Source organism: Haliotis cracherodii, unplaced genomic scaffold (assembly GCF_022045235.1).
Source record: "Haliotis cracherodii isolate W230 unplaced genomic scaffold, xgHalCrac1.p SCAF_2, whole genome shotgun sequence".
Taxonomy (NCBI): domain Eukaryota; kingdom Metazoa; phylum Mollusca; class Gastropoda; order Lepetellida; family Haliotidae; genus Haliotis; species Haliotis cracherodii.
The window spans coordinates 28730560-28756685 of NW_027266275.1; the positions used below are offsets into that span (position 1 = coordinate 28730560).

Consider the following 26126-nt stretch of genomic DNA (forward strand, 5'->3'; position numbering starts at 1 on the left):
GGAAAGCAAATAAGTAATTGTTTGTGTTTTCTTGGTCATGATAGATGCGCCTTCCTCTAATTGTAATCTGGTGGACAGGCTGCTATGTCGGCCATCAGAGTTGGTTAACACAGAGATGCGTGGTACATATCTAGCATAACACTGTGGCATGGGGAAGATCGTCCAGATACTTTGGCCATGTTGAACCATCTGCCCCAATCACTCAACTCAGCTGATTAGCAGTACTGATTCACAGGCTTAATTCACTTATATCTAGCACATCTTTTGATGGAGGCTGCACCACCTCAGAGTCGTTTCCTCAGCTGTTGTTGCAACTTGGGAGTTGACCTTCACTACTACCTACAAGCAGAGTCAACAACTGAGTCAGTCACAGCAGCATGGAGGGAAACATTCCGCACATAGCCTCCGCCTGTCCTCCTGGACATATATCAACACACTGTCTGTACACACCACACATGTCTGTACACAGCTTATATGTCTCAGCACTACACGTCTCAACACACAGTACACTTATCAACACATCTCAACACATCGCACACATCTCAACACATTAATCAGTGGTAAACAGCCATGTCATAATCAGTTTTAAGTACCCTCATACTTCTTGTTATATTACACAATGATTTCTCCTCTATAATTACATGTACATTAATGGTGCAAATTAGTTTTCACTCTTAGAGACATTTCCGTCTTGAAAAGTTCTATGACATCAACGCTTCATAAAAAATTATGTGAGGCAAAAAGTGCTGTCATTACTGCCATGCTAACGTGAGGTGAAATGGGGTTTAACATCGCGTTCAAGATTATTGCACTTATATAGCGACGTGCATGTCATGACAGTGACAGATTTCACCACCACATGACATTCATGGCTTAACAGGACCATGTCTTGACAGTGACAGATTTCACCACCACATGACATTCATGGCTTAACAGGACCATGTCTTGACAGTGACAGATTTCACCACCACATGACATTCATGGCTTAACAGGACCATGTCTTGACAGTGACAGATTTCACCACCACATGACATTCATGGCTTAACAGGACCATGTCATGACAGTGACAGATTTCACCACCACATGACATTCATGGCTTAACAGGACCATGTCATGACAGTGACAGATTTCACCACCACATGACATTCATGGCTTAACAGGACCATGTCTTGACAGTGACAGATTTCACCACCACAAGGACATTCATGGCTTAACAGGACCATGTCATGACAGTGACAAATTTCACCACCACATGACATTCATGGCTTAACAGGACCATGTCATGACAGTGACAGATTTCACCACCACATGACATTCATGGCTTAACAGGACCATGTCATGACAGTGACAGATTTCACCACCACATGACATTCATGGCTTAACAGGACCATGTCATGACAGTGACAGATTTCACCACCACATGACATTCATGGCTTAACAGGACCATGTCATGGCATAGATATATCTTGTATATGCCAGGCCACGGCATGACATATCCCAATCAAGGCAATGCAGAGCTAATGGACATCATGCCAGAACCATATCTTGGGATGACAGACCCGTATGTCCAGAACAGGAAGGGGGATTCTTGGCATCATAACCATCTTAAAAGCGTGTGGGGGAATTATTCTGGGGACAGAACACATGTACAATGATGAGCATTTGCTTGAAGTGACCTGAACCAAGAATGCTTTCTGGTATTTGGAGCAGGCTGATGTCCACTCAGGGAGCCTTGGCTATGCTTGAAGTGGGGAGTTTCCTAACAGCTGTAATTGGTTTAATCAGGCATGATGCTCTTCAATTAAGATATATTACCCTAGACTGAATCCAACATGAAAGCTTTCAACTGCTTATCATCGTTCCAGAAGTCTAGAGTGCAGTGAATGGTGGCTGTGAAAACTTGGATTATCTAATGTAAAAGCAGTCTTGCAATTAAAAAGTGAACCTTCCTGTCTTAAGATACCAATACATAAAATACATATGTATCTCTAAAGCAGCATGAATTTCACATTAACAGATTTCATCGGTAGCAAATTGATTCTCAAGGCTCGTTTAATTAGACCCCGGTTATGCTGCTTTACCAATTATCACAGGTAATATACTATTTATGTGGACTAAAGGGGCATTGATTGGAACTTCTTCCCATTTCATACTTCATTGTATCTTGCAAGAGTTCTTGTAGATGAGGGCGCCAGGAAGTGGTATTCCAAGGCCGGGATATCTAGGGCAATCTATTAGTATGTTCTTACACAAGGTCACAGACTTGGCAATGGTTCCAGTCTATAAGAATCACATGTACCAAGTCTAACAGGTGTAAGCAGACAAACAGAGTGTTTGTGTGTTGACAGTTTGGTCCGAAAAGCCAAACTGACCAGTCATAGGGAACAAGCCGGCTATTTCATCATCAGCTGGCAGTGTTACCTATCTCACCTTGGGCCATCTACACAGGTACCAGATCAGTGAAACACTTGCAGCACCATCTGGTTAAGTGTTCAGTGAAAAAAAACTGGCACTGAGCCCTCCTCCGACTCCTTGTTCATGCATCCGTTCTGCATTCCTCAGTCTACCGTTGGCACAGAGCCAGAGTCACAGATCTTGGTTGGCTGAGAATCCCAAAGGATTCCCTTGCTGCCGATGAACAGACGTACAAATTAACTGCAACAAAACAAGACTCTGTGCTGTGTTGGCACTTTCTGTGTGGATGCTTCAAGACCGACAATGGATACTGAGCGGGGGCAGTGGACAGAAGGAGAAGCGGCCACTGATAACGGTGGAAGGAGATAGAATAGAGTGTAGCACCCCTGTCCAGGGTCAGCTAACATTTCATCACCTGATAGCGACCCACTCAGGGGGAACCTACTACCCTACAACATCAAGCCAGGTTTCTTCACCCTTCATAAAGCTTGTTAGACAAAATGGAGCTATTTGACGAACAGAATACTTTGAGAAATGCAAAAAAGTTAGGCAATTAAGATAAGATTAGCATTGGAATCATGTCCCAGAGAGCCCCTATGCGTTATCAGTGGTATGGTGAAGGATGTCTCAGGTTTAAATAAATCAAATTATTTTTTCCTTCTCCTGACAGAGTTTTTATTACAACCTGATATCTAGAATGCTTTTCTGAGAGATTAGAACGAGGGAGGGAGGGAGTGAATGAATGTTTAAATGCCTCTGCAAATACAACAACTGCCTGTAAATAATCAAGTCTTGAACAGACAGACCAGTAGCTGATGGCCAAAGCAATGGTCGACACTGTCAGAACACAGTGACATACTCTGAGCCATGTCAATATTGCAACCACCAGTTTCGTTGGCTCTTGAGTCAAGCATTACTCAATTAAGAATTATTCAGTCCTAGAATCACCACAGGGTGAGAGATCATAAAGTTCCTCAGAGATCTTGGACATGTTTTAGTACTTGACCAACTAATTACAACTTTATTGAATTTGTGTTCTCAAAGAAACCTGTAAATGCTATTTTTGCTACACTGCAACAACCTGGATGGAGAGAACTCCAACTCACGAATACCTATGTCCAAAGTCTGTAGATCAGGACACGTACTGACGTAAGTCATGTTGTCAGGCTCGGTACCAGTAGGAGCTTCTGACAGTTCAATGGCCCAGGAAACAAGAAGAGAATGGCAGACATTCGGTACAAAACAATGTACCCATTAGCTTGTGGTTGTATATATATAGATTATTGCTGGCTCAGCTATTTTGTCTTCATTGAGGTTTTATAACTGCACTTGTAACAGATGATAGACCCAATTTGAAAAAAAATATCATTGTTCCTTAGAAAGATGTCAAGCAAACTTAATGTTTACAAGAAAAAAAAGAAGGCCATATTCTAACAAATCACATACTAAACTTTCAGCAGGCCCTCGCTTGTCGAAATATCTTCATATTCCAGTGGGACTTTCCAAAACATTTGAATCTTGAAATCAAAGCTCAAAACACCTATTTCCAGTGAAGCATATGAGGTGAGGTGAAATGGGGTTTAACGTCGCGTCCAAGATTATTGCACTGATATAGCGACGTGCATGTACGTGTGTGTGTGTGTGTGGCTGCTTGTACTAGTCCAGACTGATGCCGATTTATAGTGCTAGCTCACTGAGATACCATGCCGCAGTTTAACATGAATATCCCACTCAGACACAGTATACTGACTCCGAGCCAACCAGTCCTTGTCTTAGCCCCTTAATGGCGAGCGCTAAACAGGGTAACAACAAGTACATCTTTTAACGTCTTTTGGTATGACGTGGCTGGGGATCAAACCCCGGACCTTCCTCTCTCTGGGCGGACGCTCTACCACTAGACCACGGAGGCGGTTGTAAAGCATATGACTTTCATGAGGCAGAAAAGTGGGAAAACTGTTCTGGGGCACTGTGCTATGTACCACTTTCTGTATCTATATTATAAATTGATTATTATTGTTCAACTGCTGTGCTTTGAGCATGCATTGGGTGTATTGAGGCTAGCTCACTATAAGTACACATTATTATTATCATGATTATACTGAGATATAAATGTAACTGATAGTAATGACTGCCAAACTTTCACATTGTGTTCCTCGAGAGAGGGAGGGAGAGAGAGAGAGAGAGAGAGAGAGAGAGAGAGAGAGAGAGAGAGAGAGAGAGAGAGAGAGAGAGAGAGAGAGAAAAACCAGTTCACAAAATGTGTTACAGCTACTCCACAGCGGGGAACACCAGTAATAGGCTTCACATATTGCTGCCATGTTTCCAATCAAACCCAGGCTTTGTGAGAAACTAACAAACACACTTCCCACTGGGCCTCCACAGTCCCTGGCATGGCGGGATGGTCTTAATGAGCAGAAGCTACCATTACCATTCATGAGGTGTGGCAGAGACACAAGTTTTGTACCCAGAGTAAGACTGAGTAGGTTTAGCAGCCTTACTATGGACATATTACTATTAAAGACAAGTGTCAAAGACGTCAAATTTTACCAACGAGGAAACTGGAACCAACACATACTACTCAAGATAACTTAAGGAACACCCTATTCTTTCATAATTCTAAAATTAATCTGTCATGACCCAGACTGATAAAACCAACCTCCTAAAACAATTTATGAGCCCTCCAAAATAATGTTCAAGTCTTGTTGCCAGGACTGTATTTTGTATGTTTAAACTGAGACCAAGGTAAGGGCTCAAATTAGATAAGATAAATTCATGCATTTATGTTTTGTATATATGCCATGTTCTCATCTCTGTACAATATAAATGCTCTATTTTTGTACTAGGTACCAAGTGGGCATTTTGCACGATATAAGAAAGAAAAGAAATTCTATTCTATTCTATCAATACAGTATCAACACTAAGTGTACGCTGACAGCCACCTCATGATATACATAAATGTTTATATACTGTAAATGAAAATAATACGTAATACCTCTTTATATAATGTACATTACGTATATCTACATCTCATAGTTATATTTATGTCCATATATAGATAGTTTGTACCCTGCCCTACGAGGGTGTTCTGTACAATAAAAATTATTCTTATATTTTTTCTGACATGACTGACGGAAGGATAGTATTATGAAAGAATTGGGTGGTCCTTAACTTCTATTGAGTAGTATATTTGACACCATCCTCTGGACAAAATCAAAATCAAAATCAAAATCAAAACAGTCATATCCACATTTTGTACATAACTCACATTCTTTGTTTTTATCCATGGTCTGCTGAAGGGAGATCTCGTCCAGCAAATTGTGAGGGCTAGAAGGTGATTGTGTGGGTGGGTCTTGGTCCGTAGATGTCCCCGCCCCAGCTTGTTTTGCTCTTTCAGCAGCCAACTTCTCCATTCGGCAATCTTTGCAATAGATGCAATGGATTATCTGGATAGCGTCCTTGTCAAGTTTGGACCCGCCCCCGTACAGGGGGGACCAACTTGTCCCGCTACTGGAATCTGAAAACAAATAAAACACAATAAAAATCTAAATTTTTTAACATCCTGAACTATGAGGCAACCAACATCCAGCTTTCAGGATTGAATCAACATGTCATGAATCATGTTGCTGATACATTTTGGCAAGGATGCCTCACATGCTTTACTGTAGTCCCGTTGGGAATCAACCTGGACAGGCAACCACACTCCTTTCTTCGCGAAGCTTCATATACTCTGTGAAAGCAATGTACGGCTCACTATTGACAACAAGGTAAAACACGGTCACTAGTCCGATTGTCGGAGACCAGTGAAAATCTCTTGGGACTGGTTGTTTTCTCCTGAAATGTACATATTTTGCATAAACCACTAATCCGAAGTTAGCTAGCGACTAGGTAGATATGGCTAATAATGCCTACCTCTGACAACCTGTTCTTCATGGTGACCCAAGAGTCATGCATGACCTGACATACTTATCAGACAAGGAGTCAATATGAAGAGTTACCATGAAAAATAGCCCCAAATGAGAATAATGAGGAAATAAGAAGATAAATATTGTTTTCAAAAAGGAAAACTGACTCATTACACACACACGGATCCTGACACATTACATTTTTATTTTATTTTGCTGTTGACAGGATTTCTTGATCATACTGATACTGTAAGATCCTGTTGTACGTATAATAGAACAGGACACAGCAGATACCATATTTCCTCTATTAGAAGGCCTGGTGTTTTAATTTCACTCAAGCCGTTGACAAAATATCTATTAGAGGCCAGGGTTTATTTTGTTTAATGCTGGCACATAGCAATGAACTACCATACTGAACCCCAAATTCTACGTTCATACAAAGGGAACATTTGCAGGGAACGTCCATTACTAATCACCAACATATCACAGTATTAGAGACCTGGCTTCTATTCTTGGGACAGAGTGTATGACCAGGGCCCACTTGCACAAAGCGATCTTAGTGCTAAGATGATCGTAACTCCCATACTTTAACATAGGCTTACAATAGTCGTAGCGCTAAGATCGCTTTGTGCAAGTGGGCCCTGGTGTTAATTAGAGACCAGTGAGCATTGGAGGCCCTGTGTCTAATAGGGGAAGTGTTTTTCATAATTGTTTATCTTGACCACAGCTACAAACAAACCATCATTAGACACTGCAGTAAGTGGCACAATCCCAAATGTCTGCTACAAACACTAGAACAGTTTACTTTCTCACATTCATGAAAACCACCAACAAATTCCACGGCAATTTCTCTGTCTATGAAGCAGCCATGACATATTCTCTCAGAACAAAAACCGTGACAGTTTCATTACAAGGGTAATCACAAAACAAGGGCATTTCATGAAAGAAAAACAGAAACTTGTACCCAGGCACCTTCACTGAACAGAAACAGATACTGGGGTATTAGTAGACTTGCACAAGTCTCTAAGGCAATAATCATTAATTGGAATCATAATTTCAAGATAATATAAACAATACGAACAAGCTGTAAGTCCCTAAGTGTACTGTCTGCTTAACTAGACTTGTACATTATGAAGATAATATTACTATAGATCCATGGACTTGTCATTGAGTATAGCCTTGGACCAAGGCTAGGGCATTAGTTATGCAGGTAATTCATTCAGTGTAGCCCCACTACTGAGCTGACAGGAGGAGGTGGAGTCAATGAGACCCAGGTGACGACTTGGAATATCTAAAGTACCAGCTTTTGTATATGAAGGGACAGAAGCTTCACGGGCAAGGTGCTGGGTGAGGGGGCTTATAGGTGACTTATCTCATCTGATTCATCTGAAACTCCAGGTGATCATAATTAAGGAATAAATGAGAACCAGGACAGGAGTGATAGTAAAATGTACTAAAGCACTGATGCCTGCCATGTTGGCATCTGTCAGCCCTTCCACCAAATCTATATGAACATATATGAATGTCAACATACACTCACAGAAGCCTTATGTTGTTCAAATCACTAAAGTTCTCTTCCGCATCACAAGTTTCAGTGTAAAGATTTGAAGAAACTGATAGTTGGTGAATGAGTTGGTTATTTGGTTTTAATGTATTTCAGTCTCATCATGGCATGTTAACTAAACGTTGGAAGAATGTTTCAAAGTTGTTTAACGTTTCGATTCTTTCCACTTTGGTGAAACCCACCAGCCCAGGAAAGGTAGGGGGGTGGTCACAAAGGATCATGACCAGGACAATTCCGGGATTTGAACCCATGATGAAGAGTCCCGGCTGGCTCAGAAATGTCTGTTTGTTTGTTTGTTTGTTTGTTGTTTAATGCCGCACTCAGCAGTATTCCAGCTATATGATGTCTGTCTGTAAATAATCGAGTCTGGACCAGACAATCCAGTGATTGACATCATGAGCATCGATCGAATTTGGATACGTTGAGCCTGACCACCCGATCCCGTTAACCCCTTTTACTACAAGCATAGTAGCCTTTGACGGCAAGCAATGGGTTGCTGAAGACAAATTCTAACCCGGATCTTCACGGGTCGGCTAAGGGATGAATTCAGAACAACTAGCTGTGACGAGGATGGAAATTAGCACTAGCCCACTTGTCCAGACCAGTGTTGTTAATGTAAACAGTATCCTAAGGGCTAGAATTTTGGGGGTATTGCCATATGTTATCACTATTCAGGCTAGTCAACTTTCTTGGTTAATTACATCCCTGTGTGACTTATGCCACTGGGCTAGCCTTGCTTCAGAAGTGAGGATAGGCTTGTTCCATGACATGGAGGTACGGCTTCTGCCTCACGCAAGGCAACAATATAGTGTTACACATGCTTCCTGATGCAGAACACCTGCAGGTTCACGTATGTCACCTGCAGCAGATGTGATACTGTAGGTTACACTGTATAAACCTATCCCCTCACGTCATCGCATCAGATTCTGTCTTCTAATTAATGACCTGATACATGAATGAGAGTCAGTCTGTGCAAAGTTTATCTATGCCACTCACGCAAATAAAAGCCTGATCTGTAATTGTTAACCATAGCATATAATGTGTATTACACTATAATGAAGTAAGTGTGTGTGAGTGCGTGTGTGCGTGCGTGCGTGCGTGCGTGTGTGTTCTGTTATGTGTGAACAATGACACATTATTAATGGCACAAGGCTGATCACTCGATCCACAAAGTCACGTCTTATGACCAGCATAGGTTGCTGTGGCCCTATTCTAACCCAGGATCCCCAAGTGACTCATACTTCAAAGAAAAACAAACAAGAAAACAAACAAAATACCTACATATATTTGATTCTATTTGCAACTTGTCCACAGTCGAAGAGAAACAACAAACCCCTACTGATAATGCCTCTGGAACCAGATCCAAAATAATTCCTCTAATCTGTGTAAGTTGGAAATAAACGTCTATCAAGTGATCTTCTCTAAACACATCATGTTTTTCAATAACAAGCCTTGATATTTCAATACAGACAACAGAATGCAAAACATGAAAAACATCAAACTTGGCATTGACAATAACACTGATATTTGCAATTCTGTATGCCATAATTTCAAAGAGCACAGCATAACCCACCCAGATTCCTCCTGTGAAGTTTATGAGATGCGAGTCGTCGGGAAGAGCAGCAAGGCTAAGAACCAGCCCTGTTTACATCTCCCTCACAGAGGGACATGATATTCACAGAAGTTATCAAGAAGTCAGAATTTCAAAGTAAACATGTTGTGTGATACAATTACTGTGTTGCATTCGAAATGTTCCTGTAATGTATCTGACATCTATCTTGTCCCCTCTAACATCTGGCGCTGTCATCACTAGCTTTGGCCAGCCAGCTCGCAAATACCCAGGGGCATATTTCAGCCATTCTGGTCATCTAGAGTATGTGTATTTTGATGTAACTGCCAATGCCTTGGTTTGTGATGAGGACACCAGACACAGGCATCTCTTTACCATGATTAAGAGTATATATCACATGTTCTGTAAATGAGGACGATTCCTGCTGCTTCCATCAATGCTGCAGTCATGCGTGAAGGTATTCGCATTTGACATCAGAAACTGCACCTTCCTAGAGATTCAATCCCAGGTGTAACAAGCAAACACTTTGACCACTGTACCAATTTGATAGTGCATGAAATGGAGTTTAATGCTGCTATGCTAGACAGGCTTCAAAGTGTATGACAATATCAGCATAGATCATGGTGGAGAGTTAATTTTCAAAGATGGTCATGCTGTCAAGTGAATGAGTGAACCATGTAATCCACTGTAGTCACACATTTCAAGCTACATCATAGAAGTCTGTGCCAAATATGTTTGAGTCTACAAACCCTAACTTGCATTTTTGCATTATGCTCAGTAGATTTTAGTCTCAGTATAGTGACTAGAATAAGCTGATCTTACTTGGGCAGAAGAAATTTTACTAGACCATGTAGACTTGGACTTGAGACTAGTGGACAAAATCACAGTCTGGTTCAGGCACACCAGTGACAGAGCATGAACACCACCTTCTGAATACAATGACACACAAGTCAGCTATTATCCTTACACAAGCTTGTAAACCCAACTTTTGACCTCATTGGAAAATCATTGGACCTATTCTAACCAAAAACCTACCCGGTAAACTGTTTATAAAACATATATAAACACATGGTGCTGACAAACCAAGAAACATAATCGAGGTGAACTGGAATTCAAACTCAAAATCATAGGTTGCTGGTGTGCCCAAGGGTGCAACTCTGCACAGTTCCTTAGACAACTGGACACCGCCCCCTATGATGGATCAATCAGATCTGTGAATGTCCTAATAAAATATTTGACAACCTAATTAAAGAGTTCATACATGTTAATGTACTTTACTTTTTATTATTATGAATGTTTTCCAAAAGGATTTTAAGACCCTTTGTGCATGTGTCTCCTCCGGTCTTGTGTTCTGCCTGTACTGTAGGTGCCAATACACGCAGGAGAGGATGCCAGACCACCAGTAATCAGCCACCGATTAGTCCCACACTTAGCATTCATTGATCTCACACTACCTCTTGGCACAACCCTGCATTGCAAGGTAAGACTTTACCACACATTCAGTCATATCATATGGCAGCATGGCTTGTTCCGCCATGGTTAGAGGCAATGCTAATCCAGCCACCATCGGCCCAAAGAATCTAAATGTTCAGTATCGCTCATCAAATTTTCTTCTTCTTCTCATCAGGATACATAAGCACAGACAGTTATGAAAGACCCATGTTAGAAGAAGAAGTAAGGAAATATTGTTTCATGGTTTTCAAAGTTCCGTGAGCAGAATATTTCCCCTGACCTTATTCATAATGAGTTATCAGAGATATGTTTCCTTTGAGCTACAGATACCTACAGATACCTAGTTCCAAAAGATTCCCTGTGTCATTTCTTTATGAGCAATAATTTCCACTGCCAATATAAACATACATGTAAAGATACAAAGAAGTAAAAACAAAGCCAAATTGGCTTTTTTATCACAGCATCAATCATGACCACAAACCCCATTTGTATGTACCATCTTGTTATCCAAGAATGTCAGTACTTTGGTCTGGAGACCTATTACTGATTGTCTGTCTGTCAATTTTCTATGAGGTTTCTGTGTTAAGGTAGTGGCACTTTTAAGAGTTTCTAACCAGGCCCACAGTAGCTGCTGATGAAGATAGGTTTGGTACAGACTTCTTGATGTCTATCTTAAAATTAGGAGGCTGTTTGTTGTGGTGAAAGACAACACATCGCCTCTCCATCCAGGAACAGGCTGTCCCTCTGAGCAAGGATACTTCCCTGTGAGTGAGCATGGTTGGGGTTAGTGCAACAATGGCCAGACCCATTACCTCCCAAGTCTGGCATGGCTAGCATTCAAGGAGGCTAATTTCCCTCCCAGGTTATTGCTTGACCATTTGGCCAGTTGGTGTTATCTGGGGGATCTAACAAGCCTGGGGACTGACCAACACATGCTGATGGGCCTCATTACCCGCCCCCAGCTGCTTCTGTGCCACTGCAAGACACTTTCACTGAGAGGCATCTGACTTCAGAAACTACACTTACATCATGTACATGCTGAGATGCAAAATTTGTTGTACGAGATAAAAACAGGTTGCACCCATAATTTCATGAATAATTCTTTTGAAACAGCAAAAAGTATTCTTAGAGTCTTACTCTTAATTCAGCTAAGTGACTGTTACACACACAAAATAATACTAAGGAATGGAGAAGACAAACCCCTGGGAAACCAGCCCTGTATGCATAGGTGCTGTTGATGGCTGCCGGACTTGCATACAGGGATGCTGTTGATGGCTAGCCACTAGTTGTATAGAGCATTGCTGTTGACAGTGACACTATTGATGGTTGCTAACCCTGTACACAGTGACACCAGTTGTATAGAGCACTGCTGTTGACAGTGACACTATAGATGGTTGCTAACCCTGTACACATCGACATCAGTTGTATAGAGCATTGCTGTTGACAGTGACTCTATTGATGGTTGCTAACCCTGTACATAGTGACACCAGTTGAAAAGAGCATTGCTGTTGACAGTGACACTATTGATGGTTGCTAACCCTGTACACAGCAACACCAGTTGTATACAGGGATGCTGTTGACTGTGACACTAATGATGGTTGCTAACCCTGTACACAGCGACACCAGTTGTATAGAGCATTGCTGTTGACAGTGACACTATTGATGGTTGCTAACCCTGTACACAGCGATACCAGTTGTATACAGGGATGCTGTTGATGGCTGGCCACCAGCTGTGGAAGATTGAGAGGTTGTGGGTCAGTTGGGATGGCCAGTCTGGCGGTCAGCAGCCAGTAATTAGAGTCCTCTCTATGACAAACATTTCCTGTTTGTTGTGAATGCGCTTGTGTTTTCACGGCAGATAACTTACAGATGGCCGAGCTGCAATTTCATGGTATCCTCCTCCACAGCATCTCCCAAAGAACAGCACTTAGTGTACCATTGCTGCCACCAAAACAATATTTTCTGTGAACCATGCAGCTAAGGAATGGCTGCAGGAGCAGAATGGTGTAGTGTCTAGCAGCTACCAGCTCAGGCATCTCGTCAGAGGAATGCATTATGTTCCATGTGTTGTCCTTGTTTTGAAACTACAAGACTTAAATGAACCATGACTGATGTAAAAAGTTATTTCTATCTATCTATTCTCAGCAGCACGCTTCTACCTTTACAATCTCGCAAACACGAGTTCAACACAGAAACAGCAAATATCAATTAACTTGACACATGAATCATCTGTACAGTGGAAATAAGTGCAAGCTGATATGCTCCCTAGTTCACTTCCATGCTCTTATCTCATTCGCATAACACATTCAGCAAATTAACAGAAACATAAGACCATGAATTACTTCCCAGCTTCAATCTTTTTCACAAATTTTAAAACATGTTTTTTTGGCTTTGAAGATAAACACAACAACAGGAAAACTATCCTGCATGCTTCTCATCTGTACACAACATACCATAAGCCATCATGGTGAGGTGAAGTGAGGTGAATTTTGGTTTAAAGTCACATCCAAGATTATTGCACTTGCACTATATATAGTGCGTGCGTGTGTGGGTGCGTGCGTGCGTGCGTGCGTGCGTGCGTGCACTAGTCCTAGTCTGGACTGACGCCGGTTTATAGTCTTAGCTCACTGAGATACCATGCCACAGTTTCACTTGAATACCGCACTCAGACACAGTATACGGATTCAGAGCCAGCCAGTCCTTGTTTTTGCCCCTTAATGCTGAGTGCCAGACAAGTACCATCTTTTAACATCTTTTAGTATGACACGGCCGGGGATTGAACCCCAGACCTTCTGCTCTCCTGGCGGACGCTCTACCAGTAAACCATGGAGGCAGTCTGAGCCATCTTGGATACAGGTAATTGAAATGCTCTTCAGCAAGTCCTAAGCAATCTGGCTGCAACTTATTACTATATTTCGGTCATAAATGTCACAGGCTTGAGGGCAAGTTCCACCTGCACGTACTGGTCCAATTACAGCCATTGTGTGTATACATTCTGGTATATTCCTTCAGCGCCATCATCTTCCTACACACATTCTTCCATGCAGGCACACTGTCTTCCCAGTTAGTCATGTTGTGTGTAATCACACAGCTATCTTACAAATGTTACAGCTAAGTGCAATCTTATCGGCAACTATCTGATGAACATGATCTTATTTTTTCTGTTCTGTATGTGTATATATAGCTGCCATTTTGAAATTCCAAAGGTTGAGAAGTATAAGATTAATGTGTTGAGTTTTCATAAAAAAATCTAATTCCTGATCAAATGTCTACCACTTTGAAGGCATTAAATGAAAATCAAATTCATTCTAAATCTTATTCTGTCTTTTTCAAAATGTGTTTTAAAATATAATCCATTCATTAAAAGTGTAAATAGCACGACTTTTATCTATAGATATGAATGATAAAAAAGAGCCAATAATATACCAGCATGATCAGGAGTATTGCATAAAGTGGTGCTGTGAGTGAGTGAGTGAGTGAGTGAGTGGGTGGGTGGGTGGGTGGGTGAGTGAGTGAGTGAGTGGGTGGGTGGGTGGGTGGGTGAGTGAGTGAGTGAGTGAGAGCGTTTTGATAGAGGCTTAGAAATATTTAAGAAAGTACCACTAAATCAGATAACATGAATAGGTTCACAAATTGCTTCATGAATCATACACAGAGAATTTGTTTGTTTGTTCATTCTGACAACCTTTTACCACTTTTATCACAGCTATAGCCAGATTTTCCACAGGTTCAGGTACCAAACTCACTGGGGCTCCTTTTCAATTTCAATGGAGTTGCTTGTTTGTATAAAAATAGTATATTTTCATTGACAATGCATTAGTCTGGGTTATCTATCAAGGGCTGTTGCTTCGGTGACACCACAAGAGAAATCAGTTGCAGCAGTATCTACCTCTAGGTGTACATCTGTCAAGTTGGTTTCTTCTACTATCCAAGTCATGCTGATATCCAGCTATTGGTGTGCACCTGAAAGGTTGGCATGCATTTGGTTTCATTTACCTGAATACACATGACCTATATTCCTGGAAGAACATGCAGCTGGCATTTGAAGGGTAGAAGACATGCAGGAGATGGCATGACTGAAACTATGTGGTGGAACAGTACATGTTTCCACCTAGATCCACATCTGCAACTGGACTTGGACAAACACTAGCCTACACAAATAGCCCGCTGACCTGGAAATGGGCAACATGGAACTTGGGAGACATTCCCCCACCACAAAGGTGTAGCTAACAGCAAGTCAATCTACCCACTGGCTGTTGCTAACCTTTTAGCCAGACAACAATCAGTAGTCTTGCCAGATCCAGGTTGACCTTTTCCCAGTTTTAGGAACACCTTGATCCTAAGTCGGAGTTTGCACAACAGAGGGATGACCTTACCAGACATCTGGGTGGGCATCCTACTGTACACCGATGTCCATGTGTTATTAGGATCTAGCCTGCTCAGGTCAAACGCTTGGGTATCCAAACACTGTATGTAGAACATGTCCCATGGTGCCTGGTGCTTTTAGTTAATCAGCAGACCATGACGCTAATCTTTGTTCAAGATGGTCAGATGCTTTGATGTGTCTGCTGTTTCCTCATCATATCAAACTCAACTGTGTCTGAGCAGAGACAAAGAAGCTCAAACATTTAAATCTTCAAAACATTTCTACTGTTTATCAATTGCATGCATCTTTCTCCTCAAGGAAGCCTTTCTGATCAAAACTCAACCTCAGGAAGAAACAAAATGACGTATCTCCACGAATCATTAAGCACATCACAGAAATAACATATAATGATAATGCATGCGAGATGATAAGGTATGAGTAAAGCCAGCATGGGTCTAGACCACCTGATGTGCTTCTCTACCACCATCAGATGTTCCTCCACCAGTTGCTGTTTCAGGGTAGAGTAGGGGAGATGGGGCACCATGGCCAGACACAATTACATCATCATGAATCTGCAGATCTCTACAGCGTACACGATGTTACAAATGGTCTCATATTTCAGCGATGACTAATTAGAGAAAACAAACATTTCATGAAGCTGGTAACATAACATTTATATTCACTACGCCTGTGTTTATTTCTTCATTACAGTGAACTGTAGCCGGAAAAATTATTCTTCATAGTTGTGATGGGATATGAGGAAGATTCTGGGTGGAGTGACTTTTTCAAGTTCTTAGGGGCATTCCTGTTTCTGTTATTGATTTTCAATATTATCTTTGTTTTTTTTCCTGTTTATACATATGATTTATCAAGCTCATCTCAACTTGTGCGCTGTAAACAAAGTCAACTCCAAACAGTTGTTTTCTCAATTTTTTTACATAAAACTATCATCATCTAAGATAGATTTTTGCAAAAAAAATTAACAAAATTTAATCCAGCAGCAGTAGAAATGTGACCTCTGATCCACCAGGTGTTTAGGACGGAAGCAATCTCTCCACATGGATACAGCAACTCTAGTGCCAGCTAGGGCTCTTTAACAAAGAACCAGTTCATTCAGCAGCAGCCGCTCACTGCAAACCTGCCTTGAATTTAGTGAAGTGGGCACCGGGGTATACATTGAGATAGCAGGACAGCTGGAGTCCACTGATAGAGGCCATCCTTAAACCCTCCAGCACTCCAGGTCCCCCCCCCTCCGGGTCCCCCCTTCCCCCATACTGATACTATCTGACGTAGACTGACCCATCCCTGTCATATTTCCCCCACATATGTACACAATAACAGGCGCTGTGCTCAATCACGTTTTGGGGAGGAATGTAAAAAGTTAGCCTTTTTACGCATGAAACGTGTTATCTATTTATGAGAGCTCAGAGATATAAACACCATATTCCTACATAAGCTGTATTCCTTGCTATGTTCACTCACTGTGATGGAGAGGATGCTGACACAGACAACCTTGTCATTATACTCCTCAATTAACCATTGTAGGAGCGAGTGCTTGAACAGACATCAAGTGCCTAGCAACACTAACCTTTTCAGAAAATGTATGTTAGCAAAGAATTCTGAAGTCGAAACTTTATTTCAACACAAAGCTGAGTGAGTGAGTGAGTGAGTTTTCAGCAGCTTTATATCAGCTATTAAAAATATCCCATCCATTCTTCTTCAATTAACCTTTCACATGACTATTAACAGTTCCCAGTGCATAAAGCAAATTGTCTTACACTGAATATACAACAATGCTGTGTAGATATTTCACCTTGCTGAACACACACTGCTTTGCTTATCAAAAACAAACATCACAGTTATGCCAAGTTTAAACAGGAAACCTTAGAGTGAAGTCACAACACACAAGCTGTGCGTGGCACACGAGCATGATAATCAGATTCAGAGCCTCATGTTAATTTCCTGCCCCATCTTATGCTATACCATCTGGCCAATATACACATGCACTGGCTGACTTCAGACTCGCAGGCAGAGCAGTAGTGCTTACAGCCCTGTTGAGCTTCCAATTATACATGGCGGATAATATAGATAGAATACTAAGACACAACAGTATAATATTTCATAGCAATACACTGTTGCTTTGCAATATACTACTCAATTTATGATAGTTGCTCAAAGAGTAGTGAGTGAGTGAGTGAGTGAGTGAGTGAGTGAGTGAGAGTGGGTTAATGTTGCACTGGACAGTATTTCAGTTATATCATGGCATGTCAGCTTGACGTGTGTGGAAAACCTGAAGTGATGAAGGGCTTGGAGAAATCTGAATAATTATTTGAAGATGTTGTCAAACAAATAGCATTTTATATTGCCATGGAACGGACATACTTTCAGCTTCATTTTAAGAAAAAAGTAAACATAAGAACACAGTTCCACACATAGTTGTATTCTGAAAACAAATTGGTAATATATATTTACATTATGTCAGGCAGAACGTACATTTGTATATCTAAATGTACTGTCATTGTGTTATTCATGTATGCAGTGGCTGTACGGGTATATCTATAGTGTGTTAGAGCGAGATAGAGAATGACACAGATAAGTGTATGTGTGACCGAGAAATATTTATACCTTGTTCACCTTGTAAAATGACCCGTGAAGATCCCGGTTACAATGTCTTCAGCAACCCATTCTTGTCGTAAAAGGCGACTATGCTTGTCTTAAGAGGCGACTAACGGGATCAGGTGGTCAGACTCGCTGACTTGGTTGATGCACATCATCGAATCCCAATGGCATGGAACGATGCTCATGATATTAATCACTGGATTGTCTGGTCAGGCTTGATTTTTTACAGACTGCCATCATATAGCTGGAATATTGCTGAGTGTGGCGTTAAACAAACAAACCAACCTTGTAAAGTAGTTCATATTAGAATTTGTACCCGATTCCCAATCAAAATGAAAGAGTACAAGACAGATTAATCATGTTATCAGCCCAGCCCCTGACTGTAGTAACACTAACATACACATACTAAAGTTGTAGTTACGATAACTTTGTGAAGGGGACCTGAAATCCTGTATGGAGACAGGTGCATTTAAGTACATGCTGGCATGCCCTGGTCATTAAGTTCTGACATGAATCAACCAGGCAGGTACTAATGCCTCAGAAGTGAGGTAAAGTCAGTTACAGCATCGCGTGTGCTGTTAATCAACACTACCAGTAGGTGAACATCACAACCCTGCCCTCCTTCAGCCATCAGGCTGGCTACCTCTGTGACATACCATGCAACAACCAACCATCTGACTCATATTATTAATCAGTGCACTCACTTTATCAAGTAATTACAGTGCTTCCACCAAGGAATTAACAGTGTGTCAACGACTCAAAAGCTTTACACTTTGGAGTTAGGATGTTGAACTTTGCTCACAAAGGTCAAGTTATGTCTTAATTTTAACAGTCAATAAATTTGAGCTTCATTGATGTTAGTGGTTAGTGTTTCTTACCAGATGTGAATGCGGGAGTCCTAGGTGCATGTCATATCAGTATCTCTTTTCACTGTGATCAGTTTGTGTATCTCGGTTATCTAAGTTTAATCATTCATAACCATATTACCCACATACACTATCACATGACATTGACACACGCTTTGCGGCAGTACAATATATCCGTCACCTTTTCCTTGATGCTGTTAAGCTGGGAGTGTGGGAGCAATATTTTGTTGCCTTTCCTGATGTTGAATGTTTCAAAGACAATTAGTAAATTGTTTGTTTCTGACTTTGTATCATAATGATTAACAAACAAGAACAAATTAGAGAAATTCTGTAGTGATCAAGTAATCCAAAGACTGTTTAAAATCTGAACTTAGTGTTAAATGATGCTTATTTTGTACAGTTCATGACCTGCTTGAGTCAGATGCTTATAAGTCTGACAAGTACTTGAATGGTAGAAGGAAATTTAAACTATGTCACCAATGTCCCCTGTGCAAGAGACAACTGTCTGTAAGTGGAATGGACTCCCTGATCAATTGACACAAGGACAGGATGTTTTATCTGGTGGTGACAGCAGATGGCTGTGTCCTTCCTCAAAGGAAGTCATGGGCGGCCATCTTGTATCTCAAGTCTGCTGACCAGTCAAATTGTTCAGCCTGAGGACTGAGTGAATGAATGAAGGAGTGAGTGAGTGAAGCGGTCTGTTCCTCATAATAAAGAAGTTGACATCCATAAATTCTCTTCCTCTTGTGTATCGCTTCAAAATGCCTTTCAAAGAGTAAATTAAGAATCATACTTAAGACTTAATTTTGTCACTAAAATAACTTCCACAAAAAAACCCATTTATTTTGTTTTAGTCCTATTTCCTGGTCCCTGACCAGTCCAGTTATCGGACATGTTTCAACAGCTTATGCATCAGCACCCCACAGCTGGGCCGTCATGGCAAGCATATCAAACTATACACTGACCATATGGTTTGCCAGTTACTATCACCGACCCTGTCACATCAAATACTTCATCAAGCTCTCAATGCTTACACCATATGGCAAAACATAACTTCCAATGATCTAATTATCCTCCATAAATACATCAGCTTTCACTCAATATGCACCAAATACTAACTCTGCATTAAGACAAAAACATGGTGCATTATTAACATCCGTTTGCACTGGCTTTGCAGTGTGTTTTTCGTGTCATTTAGGACATAATAAACAAGATCACTTCTTCCTACATACTATACTTATTAATATTATCTCTAACATGAAGCCTAACGATTGGCTATAATTACACTGGTAATCATACCTCACTCTGTATAATGTTAGGGTAATATAATGCAATATTGCACGTTGCATCAGCGTGATCCATCAACATTACACAGATTATGAAAACATGGCATATGACATGTATCAGTTATCAACAAATCTGTAGAATTAACTACCCTTTCATGTGTATTACCTCTAATCTTCATCAGGATCATGCCATTATCAAAAACGCAATATTAATGAGATTTTGTTTGTTTGTTGTTTAACACCACTAAGCAATATTCCAGCTATATGACAGTGGTCTGTAAACAAGTGAGTGTGGACGAGACAATCCAGTGATTGATACCATGAGCATCGATCATTCAATTGGGATACGATGACATGCATCAACCCAGGCAGGGTTCCTGACCACCCTCACCTGCTAGTCGCCTCATACAACATCCATAGTCACCATTTACAGGAAGCATGGGTTGCTGAAGATCTGTTCTAACCCAGATCTTCACGGGTCTTTAATGAAAAGAGTTGTGAGTGTGTTGCACAAGGGTGTATATACTTACATCATCAATATCGGTTGTGTCCTCTGCAAGAACTATCAACAAGTCTCTCCCTGGGTGAGACATGTTCGTATGTCATTCAATGTCAACAGTTTTCCATACTGGACTACTACCTTCCCTACACGGCGAAAATGCTGAAATGTCATTTCACTGACATTACATATTCACACAAAAAGATGCAAAACAGTAACATTGATGTAAGTCTGACAACTTCGATAAAATATATTTGTTGATTTTATTTATCAAATTCATGACGCCGTGGCCAGTGTTCACGGCCTATGGTATTGAAAGAGTTAATTAACGAACAATTTATTTCCTTCTTGTTAAAATTATTTACAATCACTTCAATGACAATAGCCGGAATATGAAATTTGTAGGTTTGACTTTGAAACAGGAAAATCATGTACTTCCCTATCATTAATATTATCTTAACACCAACTACACACTGCTACTCCCTGATTGAGCCACTGACAACATGCAAAGGCAAGAAGAGCAAGAGTCATCAGAAGATGACATATCACCCACCCCCCACAATAGCAAAAGGCACTATTTCAGCCCCTGGTTAATGCATATATTAAATTTGAATGAAAAATCTTTGACAGTTTTCAAGTTATGCTCTGGAAACAAAATACTGACGGATGGATGCATGAAGTGACAGACAAGATGATGATTATAATCATATCCCCCTGCATAATATGCCATGGGGGTGGGGGGAAGAAATAGCTTTAATTCCAACCATCCCTACTGAGGACTGAATCACAAAAATAACAGTGAAATTTCTGAAGTATTCCCTGGAGTTGTAAGAAACACCTTCTGTTCCCCACCATTACAGACTTATCTAAGAACACTTCATCTAGTACTCACTAAACTCTCCTTCAACCATCTGGCTTCACAAGGACAGCTGTATTTGTATTCATTTCTTTTGGTCACTCTTAAACTGTTCCACTAACACAGAACACTTAACCTCAACCATACATCCTGCATCAACCTTCCCCCCCCCTTCAACCCCAAGAGCTCCAAGTCGGTATCCCCCTCCCACCAGGAGTGCCCATCCCGTCCCCCCCTTCCCACCCCGGGAGGCCCCTGCCCCCAGATTAGACCAGGAGATGAGATCAAAGCACCGGGAGAACATAATCCGCAGGAGCCAATCAAGCGACCATCTTAATTAATGAGGCTGTAAGTAGTAAACAGTGCAGCTGATGGTGGATGTCCTCCAGGTGATGAGTGAGTGGTCAACACACCCTCCAGTAACACAGCCAGGCCAGTCATCGTGACATTTGAAGCAACATTTTCTAGGCCAGTGTTTACTACATACACAGAGATAACTAAAAGACCAACCAATAACACATCCCAACCTGGTGTGACAATTAGTGAGGGTACAAAAGATACAAGATTTTATTGCGCAAACATTCCAAGAAGAAACAGTGACAATATTCTATAAACTATATAAACAGCGTTAACAACTACATACTTAATGATAACGAAAAGACCCACCCAATAACACATCCCAGCCTGTTATCACGATAACTGAAGGTGCATATCCTGGACCAATATTTACAATATTTATAGCGATAACACACGAAAACACACAATTACACACCCAACTCTGTTATAAATTCAGTAGTGCCACTTCCTGGAACAGTGTAAACAATGAAATAAATTGTACTAATACAAGCTTCCTAATACCACATCCAGCTGAAAAAAAGACACTTTGTCACAAGATTATTAAAAGCTGCATAAAGCCTTATTTCCACTCCCCATTTATAAACAATAACTCTCAGGTAACTTGGTTAGATAAACTATGACAACCCATGACAACATTTTAATAGTTATTTTTTATTTTATAAGGAACAGCAACAAAACCTAAGCTGCCAAATTAGATTTCTTGGACTGATCCTGACGATATAATGTGACTGAGGCAAGTGAGATTCGATTAAATCTGAACTGCTGTGTTTAGAAGCCTGCTAAATGAGCCAATCCTGCCTTTACTACCCACTACAAGTCATCACAACCTCACCCAGCACACAAACCTACTGTTAAAGCCCTGATAAACTCCTGTAGTTATGGAGAGAAAGAACGGCAGTAATCTGAATGGAAGCAGTATCCATTTCAAAACATAGATGATTGCAGTCTAATATTAGTGTGTTTTGTTTCAAGGGTTATCTCTCTGCCCACATGCACAGCTGCCTGAGAAACACACACACATTGTGTCTATAATCCACACATTATATCACACATTCATAAAGCTGAAGCAAGTGTGTAGTCCAGGACTTGGGAATCAACAGCTCCATTCTGTGTTATCAGCTGATCCTCAGCTGATTGGGTGATGTGTAATAGGAGCCCTGACATGCGAGCCTGCTGTCTTTACTCTCTCTGTCAAGCTGGTGAGCGGTGTCACGAGGACAGGCTCTCACTGATGCTCCACATGGTACTGCGTGATATAACCACAGCTTGTTCTTAGGCAATCATTATCAACACATGGCAGTAATCACTGTTTGTGTGTTATTCGAAATATAATTCATTCAAATAAACATTGGTCCTTTTCTTTGAAAGAGAACTAATCTTTAAAGAGTTAGAAAAAAAGAAGTATTTTTTTATAACAAATCTAAAACATTCAGAAATAAACTTCCAAATGTAATTTCCTGTTTTGTAAACAAAAAGTCACATACACATTAGAAACAGATAATATGGCAATAGGCACATATGGAGGAAATAGTAAATAATGGTTTTTTAACAGTATTATTATGGCAATACTTGACACAACTAATCAAAAAGTAATACCTGACATATCATCTCATCAAAATGTAGTACTTGGTGTACTATCTCGACACTAAAATCTGACGTATCCCACGCAAAAGTAAAACGTGATATATGATCTCATCCCTAAAGCAAAATCTGATATATATATCACATGCAAAAGTAAAACTTGATAAATCAACATATCATAATAAAACTTGATTTATCAACACATTGCAGAGCTAGTCAAATGTGATGCACTGAAAGTATTCTTTGACAGACATCACCAAATTGCCTTTGTTTGGACTAAATGACTTCACCTTGCATCTATATCAAGGGACCAGTGATTCTTCTGCCAGTGCATGTAATGCATGTGCATGTGTTTTTGTGCATGTGCGCTACTCGCTACTCCCTGTGCCCAGTTGATCTCATCTCCGAGCCTTCTCCCTGGTAAATCTATCACGGCCAGATCCCTTTCCTACGAGCGTGTCACGTTCATCTAGCTTTTGCTTACATATGTCATCTTCTGCTTCAACTGATCCGTTACAGAGAGATAACATTTTTCAAAACTGCATACTGCCTGAAAGTGGAGCCTTGACATTTTGAGTATGAACCAGAATATGAATGTGGAAGACATCCTTGCTGGCATAAAAACGAATAGTCGGGAAGATGGATGATCTCCGTTTCATGTCATGTCACGCTTGTTTTACTGAAAATAAATTGATCATTCTGATAATGCTTGACCTCATCTACATGAACTTGGCACTTTTAAAGCATAGGTTTTCACAAGGCATGCTAGCTGGGGTTTATTCTAGAACCAGAGTCAGAATATTCAAGCCAAGTTTCTTCAACACTTTCAACACAAACTGCATTCCTTATTCTTAAAACATCCAGTTTAAACTAGTGTAGGAATATGGACGCCATTAGTGACCACAAAAACATATCCTCATGATTGATGGCTTCTGAATCTGTTAATTGGAAGTTACAAAAAAAGATCCAAGCAGGGATAAATCTAAATCCTAGGCTATGGTTTAATGACATTCTGTCTTTGGAGGTCATCTGTGATGTCATAGTTTTCTTGACATTGCTGACAGATAAAACAGAGTCCCATTCCTTTCCCTGGAACTCCGGATAAACCAGAACACACATATGTAACCCTCCAGACGCTGACTGGGTGCCAAGTTTGTGCAATCCTTCCATAAAAATACACCACTTATCATGAGTTCATAAAAACAATTATAGTAATTTCAACCGTACCATTAAACATGCATGCTCAGTTCAACACGCAACTATCCATGAAATCAGTCATAATCAAAATTTACATGTGGGTTTTTCAAAAGACTCAGCTCGTCAGCACAAACAAGCAACTAATACCCTGTCAATGTCTTCAGCAACACATCTTCGGTACAAGCTGCGTATCTCTATACAAATTAAACCCAATGGAAAAGAAGGATGCAATTGGGGTATGTTCTAAACCAAGCCAGTGTGCCTCATATTAAAGCTATCCTTTAGTGTTCTCATATGTCATCACCACTCTGGTTTATAGACTTCCTTGTGTCTACCCCTTGATTTCATTTTTCAGATAAGATAAGATAAGATAAGATAAGATAATATTTATTGCAGAATCGTTCCATTACGGGACAGATGCAATTTTAAGAGACAAAACATTATGATATGAAACATCAATTCCCAAGAATAACCAGTCTCGTTTATCCACCAAAAACGATTCCATTGGGTGCACAAGGCAAAATAGTGATGGACAACCATGTTGTATTGGGACTCTCCACTTTCATATGCAAAGATTGTGTACAAGAGCAAATCCATCATAGTAGAAATGTTGGAAACAGGGAGACTCTCTCGCCATTAATCTAAACATTTCCTTTCTTTTCTTCTATATTGGATACAAAGGGCTTATATCCCAACATCTACATACATCAAAGGGCAATAATTCCAAATCCACAAGAGAAAAGTGATGTTTTCACTATTTGAACCCATATCTGATTTATGAAGCAGAACATCTTTCTCATTCATCACTCAGCGAGACCCGTCCCTATGCTTGTGTGTTTATGATGTGAAGATGACATTATAAACAGCAGATAGAGGCATAATGAATAGTACGCACAGAGTATCATCTCCCTTGGGTGGGGGAGGCGATAACCTGCGTAACTCCCCCTACATATTACAGGTTATCTACTGAAGCAGTAGCAACTCTATCGTCTTGGACAACTCGTGCAACAGCTGGAGAGTGTCATGTTGCCCAGTGCTTTGCAAACTGGCATATTTTTATTATCCTCAAGTTTACTCAGTTTAAACTTCCTCTATGTTACTTCTGCTTGAGACAAGCATGGCAAATACAAATGAACTTGTACACAAGATGGATCACAAGTATTTAGATACCATTGACATTATTCATAATTTGAACAGATTTTCACATTCAGTAGGACACCTGAGATACTAATAGTTACTCACTCTGTCAAAAAACATCTGGTGATAAACTTAAGAAATACTGGAATGTTACAAGAGAGCTAAAATTGAAATATCAATATGCTGGTTCAAAGTGTCTCCCGACATGTTTGCAAGGGCATAAGTCTAAAAAACAGGATAAGCATGTTAAAAAAAATATAATAGTAAATAAAATCTAAACATTTCTTCCACAAGTAAAATAATATTGTTCACTTAGAGATATTGTCTGTAATACTTTCAGTGATTTTATCGATGCCATACATCAGCATATATTTTGTAGGTAATATATTGATACCGAAAACTCTGATCAATGACAGCATTATCAAATGGTTGACATAAGTGGTAAGTGGTAAGTGGTAT

At 40.4% G+C, this 26126-nt stretch overlaps 1 protein-coding gene across 3 annotated transcripts in view; it reads right to left on the bottom strand.

The window, feature by feature from the left end:
- LOC139467940 (myocardin-related transcription factor B-like) overlaps nt 1–26126 on the bottom strand; it is a 102966-nt gene that overhangs the window by 31061 nt on the left and 45779 nt on the right. For all 3 annotated transcript variants that reach the window (XM_071249536.1, XM_071249537.1, XM_071249535.1), the window contains one exon: nt 5681–5929. In XM_071249536.1, coding sequence (XP_071105637.1) covers nt 5681–5825 — 145 coding nt within the window. In that variant the 5' untranslated portion in view covers nt 5826–5929. The remainder of the gene's footprint in view (nt 1–5680; nt 5930–26126) is intronic.